Genomic DNA, 22360 nt, shown 5'->3' on the forward strand with positions numbered 1-22360 from the left:
CCCAGAACTACTACACACAGCTATAAAACAATGACGATAAAATATTCTTTATTTCTTCGTTTACATTATAAAGTAATTCTAAAGAATTGCTTTTCTATTCAACAAAAGCTTGAGTTAATAAAAATAAACGAGGAAAAATGCTGTTCCTTTATAGTCCATTTTTCAAAATCAGAATTCAGGATACCTTTATTAGAATCATGCTTGTTGTCAAAGGAAAGTCCAAGGACCAAATACTTAAGGCTTCATGAGGGCTGTTGAGGGGAGGCAAACCAACAGCGAGTCAAGACAAACTGACCCACCAACACACACACCTGCGCTCATCACATGCACACCATATTCATATGCAGCAGCCACATTCATACACAGTTATTACACTTCTTTAAAGTTACAGCAGTACAGTAGATAAGCCAGTGTACAATAAAATAAGCAATTCACCTGCTGTTTCATCTTTTTGACTTTTTCATTTAAAAAGTCCTTTTTCGTTTAACCACAAATGATCTTGCAAGTGGTCAATTTGGTAAATTCAAGCACACTTCACAAAAGAATCAGTAGCATCTCCTACTTTACATTATTATAAAGGATGAATTAGAAAACGCAGGATCATAAACCCTTGATTTGGTACATAGTTTCTACATCATAATATTAGTAACAAGCCTACAGACACCACCTTCAGTAGTATGTTTAGTCCTGCAAACCCACGTACAGCTAAACCACATACGACCCACCTGAAACAGCACGACTCATCTATACAATTCAAGTAGTAGTTTCTCACATGTTAACAAATAAAGGGAGTATAATGATTAGGTAAAACAAAAATGGCACAGCTTTAACGTTAAAACATCTGATGCTCTTCACGTTTGGAAACCCACGACAAGAGCTTTCACCTAGAAACAGTCTGAAAGGTTCAGTGACTGGCATATTCCCACATATCTCAGACACTGGAAAAAAAAGAAAGAAAGGACAAAGAACGTGTCATGCTGAAGAGGGAAGTGCTCCGAGTCAGTCAGCCATCTTGATGTTATAAGACGAGCTCATAACAAAGATCTGTCAAATGAAAGCAAGTTGGCTGTCCAATGAACAGAAGGCCTGGTGCTCTCAGTTTAGAAGTGATGTATTTCATAAGACATTTATATTATTTTTATATATTTCAATAACATAAGCACTAACACAGAAAAGACTTTCATAAATAACCCTGGAGCACTTGAGATCTGGGTAACTGGAGATACAGAAGACAGAAGCGGGAAAAAAAGATCCCTTTAGTGCCTTTATAAAAGCACTTGTTAAAAGAAGAAAAATTGATCACTTGCAAGATTAATAACACAAAACACTGCTCTTTATTAGACATGTTTGTATTCCTGTTTTTTTCTTAGTTTCATCGACAATCTTCCTTGAGATTCTGAGCTCATTTAGTTCCTCTCGTGATGTAATTTCATTAAGACTAACAGGAGGTGTCGAGGGCACACGTGTGTGGCTGACTTCACTGAGGAGAGGCTGTGTCTGAGGCTTGTGGGCTGAAGCTTATCTGTACCCTGGGTGCTGGCCTTGCGTCCCAGAGTGGGGGACCACTACCCGGCCCATATGGGGTGGCCTGTGCATTTTCCCCATCAGGATGAGATTCTGATCTCGGAAGCAGGGCGTCTGGAAGTCCCCTCCCATGCAATCTGCCGTTTGCATCAGATTAGTCTGCCCAATTAAGGCACCCCCTACTAATCGGTAATGGGCCGCTCCCCCCACGGGGGCACAGTCCATCCCTGGGGTGGAGTTGGTATTGCCTGTGCCAGTGCCATGGAAGGGCACGGGGATGTCCTGTGAGCCGGAGCTGTCGCTGTTGGGTGTGGGAAGAATACTACCCCACAACGGTGGCTGGTGGTAGTACTGCCCATTGGTGTAGTGTGCCACCGCTCCTTGGGGCATTGCATTGTTGCTGTTGTTTGCAATTGGCGACGAGGGGCTGGAGGGTTTCATGGCATAAGGCTGCCCCATGCCCATTTCTGGGTGATAGGTAATGCCCTTGCAAGGGAGGCCAGGGTCACGATTCGGGGGTTTGCAGGGGTGTCCGCCCCCTTCCGAGATGTGCTGAAGATGAGCGAGCTGATGCTGAGTCCAGGACCTCATCTGCGGCTGTTGGTGATTTCGCTGCGGTTGATGGCTTTGATGCTGTAGGTGCTGTTGTTTTATATCGCTGTGATACATGTGGTTCATCGTGGCCATGTTATGCGGAGGCATCGCACTCACTGGAGCAGAAGCAGTCATTTTATCAGGAGGTCCAATAGCACACGATGGGCGCATGAGGCCAGGAGCAAGCGCATTAGGGTTTCCCGCATGCACTGAGACTCTAGAACTGGCGTTGATAAGTAGATTTCGACTAATGGGACTGGGGTTGGCAATCTGCCCTTCACACATTGACGTGGCACTGGCTCCCTGAGCCCTAGCCTGGCAGAACTGGCTTATCTGGTGCACTATGCTGTTTAAGTCTGTCTGACAGCCCTGGTGGAGCCCTCCGGCCATGGATAATGGAATGGTTGAGGTAGAAACAGTAACGTTAGGAGGGGCGTCTGCAAGTGGCAACTTCCGAGGACCCACCTGGAGGCTTGCAGGGGGGTTCTGTAGGTGCTGCTGAGGAAGCAGGATTGCTGAAGGTTGGTGGGCTCCAGGGTGGCCTAAAGCAGGGGCGTGAGACAGAGTCTGGGGCCTCGGAAGGCCATGGGGTTGCTGTGGCATGGAGGAGGAAGGTCGGTGTCTGAGTCCTTGATGTGGATGCCCAGGCTGTTGCAAAGTTTGGAGATTCTGAGGGTGCGGAGGAAGCCCCTGCGAATTCAGGGATGCTCTGGGAGGCCCCTGTGATGGGTGGTGCAGGTTTAAAGTGCTGGCTGAGGTGGCTGAATAAGGGCCACCGGCGGCATTCATTATCACCTCCGGGATCAGACGTGCCCGTGTGCCGTCGAAGTCCTTGATGACACCCTTGATGAGGGGCACTTTAACGATGGCAAGGAGACCAGTCTTAGCAATGGCCTGAGAGGAGGGATAGGGACTGTATCGGGGGCCAGCGGTATCGAGTCCGTTGACTGTGCGACGAACGTGGTTCCGCTGAGGGACTTTGACGCTGTTGGGGAAGATCTTGATGGTGAGTGGATTGTTGGCAACCTTTTTAGCATAAGCATCCAATTCTGCAGGGGTTGGATACTGAGCAGATCTCATCCTTTGTGGAGTGTCCCCTATGTGGAGGAAACAGGGACAAAAAGGAAGAAAAGACATCACATTATGCCTTGAATATAGTGGACAATGAGTTGGTTTGACCTCCTAATTTTGTACACAGAGCAGCGCTGGCAAGATAGCATCCCCTCCTGTGTCCCATGATTTGTCTGTATGTGTATTCAGAGCGAATGAGCAATGGACTTTTAACACGCGATAAAATAATTGTCAGCGTTAATCAACTAATGTGTTAACACGATAATAACACGTTAACTTGCCCAGCCCTAAACATTTAGTGTAGAAGTAGTGTACATCATCACTTAAAAGTCTGAAGCACATTTGAAGGAAGTTGTTTCTCATGATATTAAATTTAATCTTGAGATCTTTATAATGTATAATTTTGCTCACTTCCAATTTCTCTTAATTGCTTTTTTTGATGACCTCACTATTATTCTAAAGCATGAAAAAATAGAAATTTTCATTAGACTTGTTACATTGTTTAACCTCTTTCTTTAAGTAACAATTTCCAGTGCACAAATATACAAGTGACAAACTCACTTTTCAAAAGAATTGTTTTACTATAAATGTGGCATTTACAGCTATATCTGATTTCCCCTACAGTACAGAAAAAATAGTCTTCACGGATAGACATTCATTGGTCACAATCTGATTTTTAGGGGCAATTCATACAAACCCTTTGAGTGTTTGGTGTTAAGGTGAATGTTCACTTTCTCACTTCCTCTTTCACTACTAGATGTAACGTGCTTCCTGTATGCCAGAGTGTGATCTGACACACACACACACCTCTGTTATATTTAACAGTGTGATGTGTCTGTGCTTGATTCTCTTACAGTTTCAGAGTGTGAATAAGAAATTAAAACCTGTCTGGCCCTGCCCCCAAAATTATAGCAACCACGTATGTCTGCGTCTAGTGGGGTAAGCATCTTAGCCTCACATGTTCTGTGCTCTAAATAAAGTGTCTAAATGAGCCCTTTTTATCAATCTGTTTTTTACACACATATGCTCTTCTCTTCGGGTTCAGAGTAATGCTTTCAAAAGTGAACATTAATGAGTTTTTAAAATCAGAAGTCTGCAGGTCTCTGCACACAATATAAGCTCTAAGAACAATGCTGTTCTTCCTGAGAGTGACATCTTCACCTGCCAGGACACCTCTGATTTGATGGGTTGAGAAGAGAGGAGAGCGGGTGAGAGACAGACAGAAAAACAAAGGAAGCGAGGGATAGAGGGAAGAAATTGAGGAAGATAAGTGCTCTCTGTGAAGCTGCTGTCTGGCTGCTGAAAGGGGGTCTTTGTATAAAACAAGCTTTCATCACTTGAGGGGAGAAGAGAAAAGAGAGATAGAGAGCGATAGAGAGAGACTTCTAATGTGCACCCACCTGCACTTCCCATGCTCACACTGATATGGAGTTTACACACACACACACACAAAGTATTAACATGTTTCTATGCGTTCCTGGCCCCCTCGTCCCCAGTGAGAGGATAGACAGCCTGTGCTCTGTGACTGAGCTCATTCATCCAGCCTGAGCGGATTCAGTCACTATTCACAGCTTACACTGCCCCAACAAACACCTAAGACTTCCCACCAAATATTCCAGAACAAACACCATTTAACAAAGACATCGAACAAGAACAAAGAAGAACTAAAACATGGTAAACATTTAGATAAAATAATAAGGCATATTTTCCACACAGCTTCCACAAGAATAATGATATTTAGAATTTTAATCTACCAATATAACAACAAATAGTAATATGTTCACCACAATTGAAAAGTCTGGAAAGAAATTAATACTATTTTTATACAAAGAATGCATTAAATCCCAAAATTGACGATAAATACATTTATAGTATTACAAAGGATTTCGGTTTCAAATAAATGCTGTTCCTTTGAACTTTCTACTCATCAAAGAATCCTGAAAAAATGTATTGCAGGTTCCACAAAAAATATTAAGCAGCACAACTGTCTTCATCATTGATAATAAATGCTTCTTGAGCAACAGATTGGCATATTAGAAGAATGATTTCTGAAGGATTATGACACTGAATACTAGGACTTGTTGAGACGAATGACTGCTGAAAATTCCGCTTTGCCATATTCATATTCAAATACAACTGTACTTCATATACTTCACAAATACTTCACAACATTACTGTATTTTTATCAAATAAATTCAGCCTTTGTGAGCATGAGAAGTCTCATTAAAATATCTTTCTGACCTAAAACCTTTAAACAGTAATGTACATGAAGATAGATATTGACATTATTGAATAAAACATGTAATATGTTAGAAATGTGAAATGGACAGCATAACTTGCTATTGAAGTTTAAATAAAAAAATGCTAAAATGTTAACTTTTGTTGTAACACCCATAATTGTTGATTGCGAGATGGAGGGCTTGCGAATTAAAGTCTGATGCTGATATTTGGGAAAACTTTTTCTGTGGCAGGATTCAGAGAAAACATTGACACTGTTGTGAAAGATATTGACACATTAAGTTTCTACTTTCTTTTGGTGCCACTAATGGTTTAAAAGCAAAACAAATGGACCTTACAAAAGGTCAGAGAGTAATTAAAAAACACGTTTCCATCAAATAATGAATAATTAGTAAACATGTGTGGGGCAAGAGATGTATGTCCCTGAGAATGAAGGGCCGTTAATATTCTAAAGCAAATCTGTGGAGCTTTATGAATTTTCCTAATAGCTTACTAGCAACCACAAACAATGATATAGAGTACTTTTTTGTGTGAATTATTGGTGTTTGTTTGGTGCAGGACAGTACACACATCCCCATCCACCAACACCTCACACAGCATTCAGCCGCCATGCCATTCACTCATCCCTCTATGTGGGCTGTTGACTAAACAAAATGGCCTCTGACATTTCTTAGCTAAATAGCTTTCCTGCCAATCTCAGGCCGTGTCAGCTGCCTTCACCGGCTGCCCACATTTGCTCACCTCCTAAAGAGAGAAAAGAGAGAGGAAGAGGAGAAGGAAGAGCCACGCTGGGCTCAATAAATGAACCACCACAGGACTAGATCAAGGAGCGAGGAAGAGGAGAGTCATTATGCTAATAACTCACAAGGGACGCTCTTTTTCTCTCTCACTCTATTCCCACTGCATCTCTCTCTGGGTCTATGCCTTTCTCCCCTGTTGAGTGACATCCAGTGGGAGTCCGGCCGGTGATAATGAGGAGTCAATCTTGTTAGGATTAGTCAACAACATACAGGTCGGCAGTCATGCAATCCATTCTGAGGACAGGAGAGCAGGGCAGAGGAAAGTGATCAGGTGACATTTAAATATGCACTGAGATGTAAATGTCTGGAGGGACTTTAATATCTCTAGAGCTCACTGCCAGATCTGACTCACTTCTCTTAGGGATTTGTAATTAAAGGGAAAGGTTCTCTCATGAACGGACTCTCTTCATCTATCTGTTCCAAACCTGTACGACAATCTAATCTGGGACACAACAGGAGATATTAAGAGACATGCCACAGCTGCTCTTTTCCCTTTTCCCTCCAATCACAGTAAGTGCAAAAGCTCTACTTCAGTCTAACAAATCAGTAATTCATATATTTAAAAAAGACATGTAAATCTAAGTTTTGTAAAGTCAGATTAACATACTTGAGAATGTAGCTCAGCTTCATCAAGGATGCAGCTTAAGAGGTTTTTAACATTGATAATAATATGATTTTTTTTAAACACCAAATCAGCATATATGAGCAATGGCTGCAGAAAATAAAGTTTCACATAATTGTACTTAAAATATATTCAAAACTTTATACTTTAAATTGTCATAATAATATTTCAGAATATAACTGTTTTTACTGTATCAATGATCACTGGGAGCATAAGGGATGAAAACAGCAGCTCTGACATTTTGATTAAAATCTGGTTTTGCCTTCTGTGTCCTGAAAATATTACTGAATGTTCATTTTTTGTGTGAACTATACCTTTAAAAGTGTTCTTTTCACTAACCTTTCCTCTCTCTCTCTCTCTCTCTCTCTCTCATCAGCAGTGATTTGAGGATCACAGTAATCAGCCAAACCCCAGGAGCCCCATTACAGACAAACAGGGTTGATACACAGCTATTGTCAGCCTTTTCTGTCTAAGTACACAATACACATCTCCTAACCACCTTTTCCCCTCTGCACAGACATCACACGCGCATACACACACACACACACACACTTTTAAACTCTCTTTAATCCGAGAGACTGCTGATCTGAGTGGGTGTTCTTATATTGTCTTATATAGGGTTATTCCTCATGGAGAAGCAAAGCCTCCTCCTTCTATTCATCTCTTTCTTCTTATCTAAAGCCATCTTTTCCTCCCCACTCATCTCACCTTCTTTTCAGATTTCTTTTGAAAGAGTTCAGAGAGAGAAAATGCAACAGAAACTATGCTCTATTTAGACAAAAGACGGGTCTTTTTTTGCCACAATCTATGGCTTGCGTTCCTGAATTCCAAGGTATATTCTGGCTCTTCCTGTGTCTCCTGAGTTCCCCGAGAGAATCTGTGCCAGTGCCAGATGTGCTCCAGTAACATCTGGACCACAGAAGGGAGCACATGAATTTAAAGGGGCAGTTAATGACATGCCATGGGACATTTAAAGGGTTTAGTTCAACCAAAAATGAAAATTAGGCTTTGTTTTAGAGTTTGTCTTTCACTGCGTGATTCAGTCTGTTAAAATGCATTTAGAATGATCACAAAATTGAAGATATAGGGGCAGAAAATTTATATAATTTCATTTAGTAAATCAATATCACACAGAGAGTGCCGTTTTTTCCTTAAAAAAATCAGCATGATTACATACAGATTATTTTTTTTACAGCAGTTCAATAAACAAGAAGTTAATTAAGAGTCTTGAGTTTTAGATACCTATTTTTGCTCTATTTCGACAACAAAAACAATTGCAAACACAGCCACCATAGCAATGTTTTGCCTCTCTCCGCAATAACAGTGTTTTGTTCCTGAATGAATCACCAGTTTAAATGATTCGGTTCAATCGCAATGACTCACTTATTAACAGTGACGTTCAGACACCTACTGGCTGTTTTAATTACACATTCATGTCCTGCATTAAACAGTGGCTAAATACATAGAAATCCCACTTCAAAAGAAAGCTTCTGTGTTTCCTCTGCATTGAAAAATGTAATTTGGTTGATTGTGATTCATATTTTTATTCTAAATAACTGATTCCTTTAATTAAAAACAACTGGTTTGAGATTTATAGGCCTAGAGGTGTCAAACTCAGTTCCTGGAGGGCCGCAGCTCTGCAGATTTTAGTTCCGACCCTGCTCCAACGCACATAACATGTAGTTTTCAAATAATCCTGAATGATTAGATTAGCTGGATCAGATGTGTTTAATTATCACTTTTGGCCTGTCCAATTTTTGCCTCCCTCTCAATGTTAAAATGTAAAAGTAATTTGTACTCTTTCCACCTCTGTTTGAATGTAGAGGGAATCTGGACTATGTAGATCATGGGCTGTATTCATTTGCTAAATTACCAAATTTCAGAATACACAGTTGCAAATCGAACCTGACACACCAAAAAAAAAAAATATATATATATTATAATGGCCTGCAGGTGTGTAAATGAAGTGCAGCGTTTGCAAATTTATATTCATAGTAAGCCATATTGCAATTCTGATTTTATTTTGATTAAGCATTCAGCTCTACCATGCGGTAAAGCTTTTTATCATTTACATGATATGTGACCCTGGAGCACAAAACCCGTGTTAAGTGGCACTGGTATATTTGTAGCAACAGCCAACAATACATTATAGGGGCCAAAATGATAGATTTTTCTTTTATGGCAATAATCATTAGTATATTAAGCAAAGATCATGTTCCATTAAGATATTTAGCAAATTTCCTACCATAAATATATTAAAACTTAATTTCTGATTAGTAATATGCATGCCTAATAACTTCATTTGGACAACATTAAAAGCAATTTTCTTAATGTTTAGATTTTTTTGCACCTTCAGATTCCAGATTTTCAAATAGTTGTATCTCGGTCAAATATTGACTTATCCTAACAAACCATACATCAATGGAAATATTATTTATTTCATAAAGTGAGGGAGGGATTGGACCAAATGTGAGCTTATCTTAACCATTTAAAGGCTACTGTTAAAGCTTGAATTTCATTAGTTTTTGTCCAGTTCACTGGGATTTCCATGAGGCATTTAATCTCTCAGAGCACTTAAATTAAATGACATCATTCATGCCCAAGCAAAGGATGTGGCAAACTAATGAATCCTTTACATCTACTCTCTTCACAGACAAACACTCTGGGCCTGTAGTTACAGATCCTACTTCACTGTGTGTGCAATTAATGAAATGAATTTCTATCATTGCTCTGAAAGAGGCATCAACATCAGAGGTATATGCCTCCATTTCCTATCTCCTACCTGTTCATCCCCTGTAGTTCGTGTAGTTAGTAATATGACTCCATCACTTTCTGTATTCCCACTAGTTAGAAATACGACTCCTGTCCTTCTATGATTTCTGCTCTCTCCTGCAGTTAAAGATTTGTCTCCAGCCTCTCAGTAATTGCTGCCTGATGAGGGTCTTCCTGAGGCGATGTGAGACTCATCAGTCTCCGGGCCATCGGCACTCCCCCGGCCGCGCGTCTCCATAGCATAATTTGTCATCCTGATGGAGAGCTAATCTGACAGGATGTCTGCCCACAGACAGAGAAGGCGAGATATTCTGTCTGTACGTATCCTTTATTTCCTGCACTGACTCAGTTTCTCTGTTTGTCTGACTCTCATTTTCTCGCTGCCTCTGTATGCCACTTATCTGCCTCAATCTATCTCTCTGTGAGCGCTGCGGTTCAGCAGGTGTCTGCCCTTGTAAACCGCCCTAATAAAAATCCTGGGATTTGACAATCTGTGTCTGAAAATATGCTTTTGCTCACCAACAACAACTCTCTCTTTTTCCCTCATTCCATTTCCTCTCTCTCAGTTCTGTTTAGTCTCTCGTCAGACATTTATCTCTTTTTACATGTCTGTTTTCATCTCGTCATTCCTTAAATGAATTTAAATGTCATCTTTGACAACATCTGTATGAATTTTTGGCATTATAAAAGAGACAAAATGCACAGCATGAAAGAATATTCACATTTTGTTCATTTGAGAATGCTGAAAGGAAGGTAAACAGGAGAATGAAAGGAATATTCACTCAAAATCAGAAGTTCTGTTAACAGTTTTTCGCCCTCATGTCGTTGTAAACCTGTGCCACTTACTTTCTTCTGCTGAACACTTTTCCACGGCAAAACAAAAAGTAAAAGATGACAAAAGGCACCATAAATGTATTAATTATGAGTTATGCGCTTTTGTGGTTTAGATGCACAAATTACTGCATTTATTTTGGAAGTGTCCTAAATCACCTTGTTTCTGGTCAAATTCCTGATCATTTATTAAAGTTGTCATGTCCTGTCATGGCCAGTTAACAGGAGTTTTGTAAATGTCTTGTTTTTCTCACTTATAACTGATATGTACAGTATGTATTCACTGCTAAAGCATTAGCTAAATCTAGTACAAAAAAAAAAAAAGTTAAATAAGTGAAAAACATATTTACATTTAATAAAAAAAAGCTGTAAAATGTGTTAATATATATAAAGCTTTTTAATCTTACCTTTCTAATGTTTATTTCCATTTTTTTTTTTCGGTTTATTTTAATGAACTCCCTTTTGTATTTGTAAACCTTAAAAAAACTAGTGATGTATTAAATGTTTAGTTGCACAAGGAAGAAACCAACATATAAGTTATTATTCACTCAAATTCAAAATAATGAGTGTTAGTAAATGGCCACCAAATGTTTGAACGGTGTGTTTTGTGTTTGCACTCACATTTTTGAAGTCCAGTGTTCATCTGCGAGTGGGGGTGGAGCTGAAGGGAGAGATCACCTGGCCCTGGGAGACAGGCCAGCATCTCATACACACACACACACACACACACACACACACACACACACACTCACACTCACTCACACTCACTCACACTCACTCACTCACACACTCTCTCACTCACTCACTCACACACACACACACACACACGCACACACACACAGTCACTCCTAGAGCAACATGGGCCACACACTCCTCACACTGTAGAGAAAAAAAAGAGAGAGAAATTCGATATTACAGCAAATGCCTCAGTGCCAAGTTCAACACTGTCCGAACCTAAAACAATATATTGTCATTAATGGTTTTTCTAACTACAGTGCTACATTGGTTAGCCCCGCCCATAGTGAACTCTCATTGGCCCAAAATCTGACTTTGAATAACTGTTAAACATCAGATATATTCTGATTAGCTGTGACTAGTTGTGGTTTTACAGCATTCAATGTGGACTGAAAAATGACTTATTGTGTTCAATGATGTTAAGCAAAGCCATTTAAGCTGTTCTCGCTAACTGAAATGAAACTTATAGAAAATGCAATTAAAAAGAAAAGTTACATGAAGTTTTATTATTTTTATTTAAACAAACATAAATTAGAAATGTTGCCTTGCCAGATGACTGAAATAAAACAAGCTCAAGCTGAAGTACTAAAATTACTAAAATAAATAATAATAAGAATAAAACTCCAAAATTTTAATAAATACTATGACAGCATATAAATAATAGTAAAACAATACTGGTCGTGTTACACCTGGCTTTTTGTATAAAAGCTTTTCATATTTAGATGATTAAAAGCTTTCACAGTACCAAAGTAAAATACAAAGTCTAAATAGAGAAAGACAGTAATAAAACATTAACACAGTTTAATATAATGATATACACTAAACAAAGTAAAAAGGAAAGGAATAAAAGGATAAAATATCACTGAAATGCAAACTCTCTTACAGTCTTAATTATCAAAACAGTCTTCATTATTAAAAACAATTGAAAACAAACATTTGTCAGTAATTTGATTTTCAACTAAATCATATTCAAAACAAACTAATTAGAAATGTCTCTTTTGCCCTCAGAAAGGCATGATTTAAAAGGCATGGTGTGCATTGAAAGCTTACTGTTAGAAAAGGTGCAAAGCTAAATGACTCACAATCATGTTTTGGATCATTTTCCAACATAACAGGAGCAATGAGACAATTACCATCTGTCAGTTTGACACACATTTTCACTGCATTCATTAAAACTCAGCAAGTCTTCTAATCAAGTGTGTCATGAGGAATGCATTCAAACATCAATTCAAATGTGCGATTGAGTGCAATTTCACACATATTTATGTGAAAATTAATTGCATGGCAGAGTTTCTGTTGCAAATTACAAAAAGAACCAACTATGATAGCTTCAAAGCTTTGGATTCGCATAAGTTAATCAACCAACCTATCAATCCGGTGAAGCTTAGGAAATCAAAATCTCCTTCTTTAATCATCCTCTTTGTCAATTCAGAGCAGCAAAAACCCCTCGCATACCTTTCCATTCCAAACCACTCTCACTAATGGTACAGCAGCAGTTCAAAACTCTCTTCATATCAAATCTGAGGTTCAATTTAACATCAAACATACCAGCCAGAGTCCTCTCACCGTGCCCCAGGGGCTTCATCTCTCTCTCCTCACCTCCACATCTTTGGCCCAACCTCTCACATGAATGGTGTGATCTAAGGTGACCTTTGCTAAATTCCAAAGTTTCACATTTTTACTTTTTCCTTCAGCAAGGCGAGAATCAGACCACTGAGAACATTTCTGACACCTCATCCATCAGTCATTAAACACAATGAGTTAGTGTGACTGTGTGGGCACAAATCCACATGCACAGAATGGGAGGAATTGTCCTGACCAGCTGTCACTGCGACAGGATGTTCTGTTGATTGCTTGTTTTTTTTTTATGTAGTATCTACCAGATAGTGAATCTGTGACTTTATTTTAAGGTCCAGTTCCCTGTATTAACAAACCATTAACTACAACTTTTGCCTCAATTAACTACTAATTTGCTGCTTATAAATAGTTAGTAAGGTAGTTGTTAAGATTAAATATTGGGTAATGTAGGGATGTAGAATATAGTAATGCAGAATATGTGCTTAATAAACAGCTAATATGTTAGGTATGCTAATAACAATAGACTGAACATCAAATATCTTCTGATGTGCTGTGATCATCACATTGCAAAGTATGTTGGTTTGATGTAGACACAAATTGTTGGATACTTGTCATATCACAGCAGGTTGGGAGACATTTTCATTTTGAATGTGTGTGGCTCAGTATGTTTTACCCTCTATGAAAGAGAGGACGCAAAGATCAACAACTATGGATATTACCTGGTAATTTGTGGTGAGAAATCATTCATACAACCATATGCTACTTGCTACATGCTACATCCAATAACTAAACACTGATACTAGACAAAAACAATGTATTAAAATATATATAAAGCAAACAAACAGTTCAGAAAAGAAGCAATTATGCACCAAACAACTCTGACAGGGCAGTACAAGGAAAACCTGCCAAAGCTGGGAGAGAGAGTGAGAAATAAAGAGTTTGTATGTAGTGAAAGGTCATGAAGGCAGCTCATTAAAATCCTTCCAGTGAACTAACAACACAGCAGGGCTTGATACAAACATAATTGCTCTCTCAAATTTACCTGAGGAGGAGCTCTAATCTGAAAACTAGTGAGCTGTCTCACTGTATGCTGTCTGCAGTAGCTGCTGTCTTCTGAGTGAGCTTTGTGAGTGAATGATTAGCAACTCAACTTATGTTCCACACGTGAGACTCAACCCACAAATTGATGTCAATAATCCTCCATTAGCATAATGCTAAGCTAATGGTACAACAATCTAAAAATAAGTAGGGTCAAATTATCAACTCTAAATATACCGAGCTCTTTTTTCTAAACACGTTTTAATAGAGAATGAAACACAAGTTTACTCATGATCGATATTTCCCTTGTCTCTCCTTCCTTCTTCAATTGATTTTTTGACTGATGATGGGTCATTCATCTGTTCCTCTCAGCCTGAATCTTTGATTTCTCCCCTGTCCCCACGCAGTGCTTGTATGCGTGCAGAGTCTCACAAACCAGTCCCGTCTAGACGAAAATATCTACTCAGAGATGAAAGAACTATAACCAGGAGCACAGCAATGTTTTGTTGGCCTGTATAGTATTTATAATTGTGTATCCCTTTGCCATCATATAATGCTCCATTGAAGCCCAGCTTTAAAAACACTGTTAAATATAATATTTAGCAAATCTTAAAATTAATATATCATATTCTATATGCACTAACATTAACAGCTATTTTGGTGCATCCCTGTATTCACCTACTATGCCCTTATTATAATTTTTTTCTTTCTGTTTGCAGAAGCCCCATCAGAACAACACTGAATGCTCCAAAGTCAAAATGTACACAAATTCAGAGTCATATGCACTCGAATCAGAGCTGGTGGAAAATCTGGAAAGAGAGAATGACAGGAAGAGAGAAAGTTTGTCTGGATTCTCAATGGCTGAGGATGTTTGGGTTAGAGTCTTTTCTCCACTGCTTTTTCTCTTTCTTTGTGTGCACGGGAGGACAGAGGGAGGGTGTATGTGGGAGAAGAAAGGATAGAGGGAGGAAAGTGGAGTGGATGTGAGCGATTTAGAAAATGACTACGGTAAGCTGTAATCAGGCTCTGGTGGGCCTGAGCTCCGGAGCTCAGACAATCTGCCTACACTGGCCTTTACGCTCAGGAAAAACACAGACTAATTACACTAAAATATACACATACAATAGAGTGAGCGAGAAATCCAATGTACGCTTGCATGTATAGTTTCCCAGGAACACAAAAAGCTATTGAGTGAAATGACTTCGCAGGGGAAGAGTGGAGAGGAGAGATTGTGATTATCATTTATGAGGACTACGGAGGAGGACATCGGGTGGGCGGGGGTGAGAGCTTACATTTCGATTTTTTCAAAAGAGAAACAAGCTTTACCCTTGAATACGAGAGCAGCTCAATAGGAAGGAGAGAGAGAAAGAGATGCTGCTTGTAAATAAACGTTCACATCAGTATAGGCCCATTTTCAGTATAGGCATCAATTTATAGCAGCCTGAATAGATTGCGCGTTGAGGACGTGCAAACATGTCGCTGTCAGCATGTTACTGAGGACTTAAGCACATCCCCTGAACGATACGCGCTTGCATGTTTTTTTTTTTTGTTCTTTGTGAGAGTTATTCTGAGAGTTTTGTTGGTCTAGCAGCGCCAATTTTAAGCACATGAAGTGTGTGAGACATGCAGTTTCAGATATTAGCTCTAAGTCAGGGAGAATTTCGCAAATAGCTAATGCTTATAGACTGTATGTGATGGTGAAAGAAAGATAGAAAGAAAAGTAAAGAGAGAAGAGATGCAAAGAAATCTGCAAAGCCACTGTCAAAGAAAAATAGAAGAGGTGAGCAGTATTAAAGCTTAAAACAGAGAGACAGTCTGGCTGTCTGACACTGCAGAATAGACTGGAGACTCATATAATGACATGTGTAGTGAATACTTCTATACCTTAAGCCCACGCTTGAGTTTTGGCAAGAAAGCTTAAATAATGCATACAGCTGAACATTTTCAAAGTATACAGTATTTGACATCCTCGATACATGCCCAACAGAAAGTTTCAACCATGCCCTGTGTTTGCACTATTTATGTCCATATAAAAAACAACAACAACAACTATTAACTCTCATAAACTCTTTAAACTACAGTTACGGGTATCTCTTAACCCATCACACAAGCGCTTGTCTGTGTAGGAGCCTTTTGTTGTTGTTTGGGCCTCCAGGAGTTTCTAGTTGTTCCTTCTATTCCCATTTTTATGGCTGTAAAACAATGACCGGGGCCGGTGTTACCACTTTAGGCTTATTGCTTTAGGCTTTATTGTTCTAATTGTTTAGCCTTTAAGAACGCACATTAGCATCTTTAGCATGATTAAATTTACAGCTCTGCATGTATGCTGCATAAAAGTTTGGTCTGAACAAAAACGGCAAAAGTGTTGAATGAACATTCTGTGCTTGTTTACTTAAAGGGATAGTTAACCCCAAATTCCATCATCATGTACTTAACCTCTACTTGCTCCAAACCTCTATGAGGATTTTTTCTTCTGCTGACCACAGTTGACGGTAGTCATTGACTTTCATAGTATTTTTTTCCATCCTTCTGAAGTCAATGACTACCGTCAACTGTTTGGTCATCAACATTCTTCAAAATATATTATTTTGTGTTCAACAGCTGAAAAAAAAAAAAAAAAAAAAAAAAATTATATATATATATATATATATATATATATATATATATATATATATATATATATATATATATATATATATATATATATATATATGAATACCGCTTAAAGAAAATTATGACAATCATTATCTTTAGGGGAACCATCTTTTTTCATGGGAACTATCCCTTTAAATCTTTCCAAACAGCAATTAGGATTGGTGTATTCACCAGGTTGTGTATAAAACAACAACTGATACTTAAAGATACCATTTTTCCCCTAAAGTATTTTAAAAAAATCTGAATAGTGATTGAAAATTGTTTTCTTTATCATTCTTTATAAAGTATGTTCTTTTGCACTTTAATCATTTAAAACACAGTTTAAAAAAAAATCTGAAAATATTGTGATATGAAATCACATGCCTATTATACAGTATACATGAAATAATTAGCAATAAATGTTATGCAAATGAGCAGTGACTACCAATGGGAGTGCAGACAGTGATCAGACTGAGTGAAGAGTAGAAACGCCTTCAAGAAACCAAACGCACATACATGGAGACCTCCAGCAAATTAATCATGGGAGTGTGAGTGACCGAGACAGCCTCTGACATTTCTACTCATGATCGCTCAGCCACTGAACATAAGGTGTGAGTACAGCAGAAAATGAGTGATCTGTGGGTGTGTGAGAGTGTGAAGAAATGTGTGGAAAGATCAGACCAGTGAATGTGAGAAAGCGCGAGAGTGTTTGCATGCATGAGAGAGAAAATGCGACGGATAGAGACAGATTTGGGGCAAGATCTGTATCGAATTCATTAATATACATTCTCATTATTACTGTAACATCTAAAAAAGGCAACCAAGAAAAGCAATAGGCAGGTCTAATTATATATAGGTGGATGTGTGTGTTGACCACTTACAGTGAGGTGATGTGTGAAAAATGAACCACAGGCCGAAAGTGAAAAGGTGAAGAACTCTCTGCGTTTTTATTTATATCTGGACCTGCCTGAGCAAGGCTGTGTGTAATGTGAAGCCCAACAGATGTGACAAAAACAAGAATAACACTGAGAAAAAGCAGCAGAGCAGAAGAGAGACAGAACTGCTATACGCATAGGTTTTAAATACTCACAAACTAAAGAATCTTTAGGATCCTCGTGACTCCTCACAATGTAATTCCTAAAACATCTACATTTTACAGCAACATAAGAGTCTTTTTGACTGAATCGATTAAAAGAAGAGTCAGTTTGTAATAATCCGACTATGCATACATTTTGAAACAATTTGCAATAAAGCAGCAGTTCCATCTAGAAAATGTCACTCAATTATATACTCCATCATAAATTGAACTAAATTAAAGTGAATAAACAAATTAGTACAATGTGGCCATGATTTAACTAAAGTGAGGAAATTGATTCATTAGATGTATCCACTAATTCATATGTTGTGGTAACAAACTGTTAATCTATTTTTATGCGCACATTTAGGAAATTATTTTCAACTTGGTGTTTCTACCCAGCATATCTTTTATGCATTATTTAAAAATGCACATGAAAATACGCAGATGGAAACCCAGCTAGTGATTTAATGGTGCATTGTGAAGTCTCACAGCATACTGGACAGAGAAAAAAGCAGAAACAAATCAAATGAGAAATGTTTTAACAACCATCAGCTCTCCTTATGCAATTTAATACAGTTATCAAACCATCTCACATCCACCCCACCACTAACAAAAAACCTTTGCAAGACCATGTAAAGTAAAAACACAATGACATACCCACACTAATGCAAGGCCACTAGGGAGAGGGTCTCCTCACACACATTCTTTACAGACCAGACATCTGTGCTGGTTCACAATAACAGAAACGAGGACAATGCTCACAAAACAAGATGAAGAAATGACAGAGTGAGACAATTTCATTTATGAAAAGATTCATCCATTTACTGCTCATCCGTTTGCCCAAGACGCCTGCAGCTCATCCGAAATTGGACACCCTGGTGATAAATTGCGGCAAAAGGAAAAAAGGAAGGAAGAAAGAGAATGATTTCTGAAAGGCCAGGGGAAAGCTGTCTATCAGCCTCTGGTGAGTGGGAGGGCCTCTCTCTCCGTGATTCAGACAGCTGCCATCTCATCCCAGAATGCAATAGATGAGCAAGCACATCCCAGCAGTCGTTCCTGTGCCCTTCAACTGTTACCAGACACCAAAGATGCAACCCAAAGTTCAACATGAAGGGGAACTGAATCAGCCTAGAGTGCAGCTTGGTCTTCATCATGATTTGTCATTGTATACGCCTCCTTACAACGATCTATGGCCAGCCTCATCCAGCCGTACCCTTCCCTCATCCATCATGATGTGGGCGGCCTGACTGCTCCAGCACCTCTAAACTGCTGCATCCCCACAAACACATTTTACAGGTACTAGTTTGCACACAAAGGTGTTTGATTCTATATAAAAAGCTATATATATATATATATATATATATATATATATATATATATATATATATATATATATATATATATATATATATATATATATATATATAGGAGAATAATAGTGGAGGGGTTACTTGCGCAAGCACCAGCAGGGGGCTCACACGTCAACATGAGTGTCAACAGAACCAGGAATTAGGCTAAAGCAGCGCCTAAATGGCATAATGTCAAAATACTCATTTACTTCATTTTAAACTACATAAATGTAATCCTGATAGTATTTTTAATCTCTTTATGTAACTTAACTGAGTTACAGTTACTAGATTTTTGTATCCTGGTTATGTAATGCCTTAAGTGTATATAATTTTGTTATTAGAAAATGTCACATGATCCCTCAGAAATCATATATGCTGATTTTGTGCTCAATTAAGGTTTCATTTTGTTTTTCAGAATTCAGGATAAGAATAAATAAAATGTACATTATAATTATAATTATATGTAAGATTTTAATAATTTATATTATGGGGGGGGGGGGTGAATAAAGAGATATGAAATCTCTTTCATATCTCTTGTTAAGGCCTACATCACATAACAAATAAGTGATAATAAATCATTAAAGTTCGGTGACACAAGTTTGCATTATTTGTATGAAACCAATACCTAAACATGAACTTTGGTGCAGAAGAGGAGTTTCTGTCTCTCATTGTCCTATAGTATTCACATGAAATATGTTAGCAATTGAAAGGAGCACAAATCTAATGTAACTATACCTTTTAATTCCTATGCTTTCTCTCCGCCAATGGAAACAGTTCTGAAAGAGCTGCAACAGCTATTTCCCATGCCTACTCAAAGCATTCTGTCATCACTCCACTCCAGTTTCGCTCCAGTTTTTACATTTACACAAGGTCAGCTCCCTATCACAAACTGACTTCAAAGCAACACATCAATACCGCATAGAGAGAACAGATAAACAAAGAGGAGAAGAAATGGCAACATTCTTATTTCTACTGTTGTTCTTTGCTGTACTGACTGACAGACACCACAGTTCACAATCCTCTACTGTTGTCCTGTGGGATGTGCTATACAGGGGAGATGGTCAAACAGACAGACCGCTCGATTTTCTGACCGCAAATATTTCACAAGGGCATGTGACCATGGGAACAGACACATCAAACACAAGCAAATCGCCACAACTGAGCTGAACTTTCCAGATTCCAGGAAACAGATAAAGCCTTGTCATGGAAGAAAACTCGCTGAGAATCTGCTTTGGCTCTAGATTATGATAAAACTGTCAGATGTTGTCTTACAACCTACTTATGTACACAAACGCCTGCTGTCAGGGAATGGTGACATTTTTGATGCATTCAGTTCATGGTTCCCTCATTCCTTGAATAATATATTTCCATGATTTTCCATTTTTGCAGTCCAGAAGGATTTTAGAAATCAAAAACCAGAAAGAAAAATGTAAAGTTGATTAATATACAAAAACATCTTATTAAAAGTACAATTATATTCACTAAAACAATTCCAATGTCTAAAAATAACTTTAACTGTGAATAAAATAGTTGACTTGCTGGTTTAATGCTATAATACTCTTTAGCATTTAGTCCTTGCGCCTGACATTTATCTGAGACACGTTCAGATACGCCCTTCATCAGTACATCACTTCCTCATCTCAAACACTCATTTTGTTCCCGTCTCAGCGTCCTACAATTGTGTGTTCAGAAGATTGTGTGTGAGCAGAAAGCTGATCAGCCCACATCAAGACTTTCAAGTTCGGCCTAACCCTTTTCTCTCTCCCCCTGTCTCAATAAACTCTCAAACATCAATCAACGCAGATACGGTGCTGTTGACACAAAGAAAGAGGGCACTGCAGATTCCTGAAGTAACAAAGCTTATGAAGCACATCTGATGGGGTCGATAAGCTTTTTACAGGCCGGTAAGTTGCTGTGAAACTGCAGGAGTGACCCAGGCATTTGAGAGGTGTCAGGGAGGTGAGTGTTTTCTAATCTTTATGAGAGAACAGCTTGTGCGAGCTTTAACACTGACTCACAGGAAACTGGGCACTGATGCATAAGCAGTAATGTCGCTAACAATGTGTGAGCGTGAGTGAACGAAGCCTTTTGGCCGCTGCTAATCAACTTCATCAGCACTATGGCGCTCTGCAGCGGCTCCCCACAAAGCTCAAAATCTGCCCCGTATGCCTCTTTAGGGGACAGTACAGCTACTTCAGCATCAAGTCTAAATACAGATTAAGAAATAAATGATACCAGTCTTTCCACAGCGGGAGAAGAGCAGTTTATCAAATGCTGTCTGCCTATAAGAGCAATGTGTAAACTATGTGCGAATGGTCAAATTCGAAACATTTTATCAGTGACGATGAATTCCTGTGAGTTTTCTATGACCTTTCCAGTCATTTGTGATCGATTACTGGATAAGGATTTACAAAATTAATTCAAACTCAGACTGAATTGCTAATGAATGATTTCCATAAGAACCATAACAAATCAATCAATCATTTGTGCATATGGGGTGGGATGATTGTTATTTCTCACAAAGAATGCATTTATTTGTAAAAAAAAAAATACAGTAATAGTAAGATTGTGTAACATTCACATTTAAATGAATGTTTTATATTTTAATATCATTTAAAAAGTGTAATTTTTTCTTGTGATGGTAAAGCTGAATTTGTCATCAGGCATTACTCCAGTCTTCAGTGTCACATGATGCTTCAGAAATCATCCTAACATGCTGATTTGATGCTTCTTATCAATATTAAATATTTCTGTGCTGCTATTTTTTTTTTTCCTGTGGAAACCATGATACTTTTTTCAGTACTCTGTGATGGTTCAAAATATTATAATTTATTTAAAATAGAAATAGATTGTATCATTACAAATTTCTTACTGGGACTTTATATTACATTATATTTAAATCAATACTGAACTAATAGGTATGTTAATATTTACAATAAAAATGTATATTCATATTTACAGTTCGATTCATTTGATTTCGGTCCCATGACCTTGATTCACTTTATGGGCTTAATTTAATATAGCTGAGATATCTGACTTTATGAAGTAAGTAATCTTAGCACAGCTATTTAAAGTCAGATTTTTTTTTTTACAGATTCAATGTAATTATCCAGAGATAATTCTGCACTCAGGGCTCATGAATCATGTGAGCGGTGAATCTTGCGCCTCATAAAGAGACGTCTTTGATAAATATGGCTTCAGTGATTGTGAAGTGCTCTGTAGTGGTTCACAATAATCAGACAGAGCTGGTAATTCATCCTCCTCTCCCCTTCTCTCTACGACTGCTTTCGCCCCTCAAATACACTGATCCGACATTTCATTATGAATCTGTGTGTTTGTTCCAATTCCTAAATTACTACACGGTGTTGTACATCCTTGTGTGTCATATAAAATACTGTGTGATGCTACAATATGATTAGTGCAATGCCCTTTAATAAGAAGCCATAGTACAATGGCTACGCGCACAAACACAGATCTCTGCGCATACCCTGAGATC

General features: G+C 38.4%; 1 protein-coding gene across 4 annotated transcripts in view; it reads right to left on the reverse strand.

Annotated features, from left to right (window-relative positions):
• Window positions 1–22360, reverse strand: part of LOC113049173 (protein FAM222B-like) — a 51564-nt gene that overhangs the window by 295 nt on the left and 28909 nt on the right. For 3 of the 4 annotated variants that reach the window (XM_026211288.1, XM_026211287.1, XM_026211286.1), the window contains exons 2-3: window positions 11074–11331; window positions 169–3215 (exon numbers count right to left, since the gene is read on the reverse strand). In XM_026211288.1, coding sequence (XP_026067073.1) covers window positions 1519–3215; window positions 11074–11155 — 1779 coding nt within the window. In that variant the 5' untranslated portion in view covers window positions 11156–11331 and the 3' untranslated portion in view covers window positions 169–1518. Of the gene's footprint in view, window positions 1–168; window positions 3216–11073; window positions 11332–22360 lie in introns of those variants that run through there. The other variant, XR_003276581.1, reaches the window with a different exon arrangement.

This window comes from Carassius auratus, chromosome 30 (assembly GCF_003368295.1).
Source record: "Carassius auratus strain Wakin chromosome 30, ASM336829v1, whole genome shotgun sequence".
In the NCBI taxonomy this organism is placed as follows: domain Eukaryota; kingdom Metazoa; phylum Chordata; class Actinopteri; order Cypriniformes; family Cyprinidae; genus Carassius; species Carassius auratus.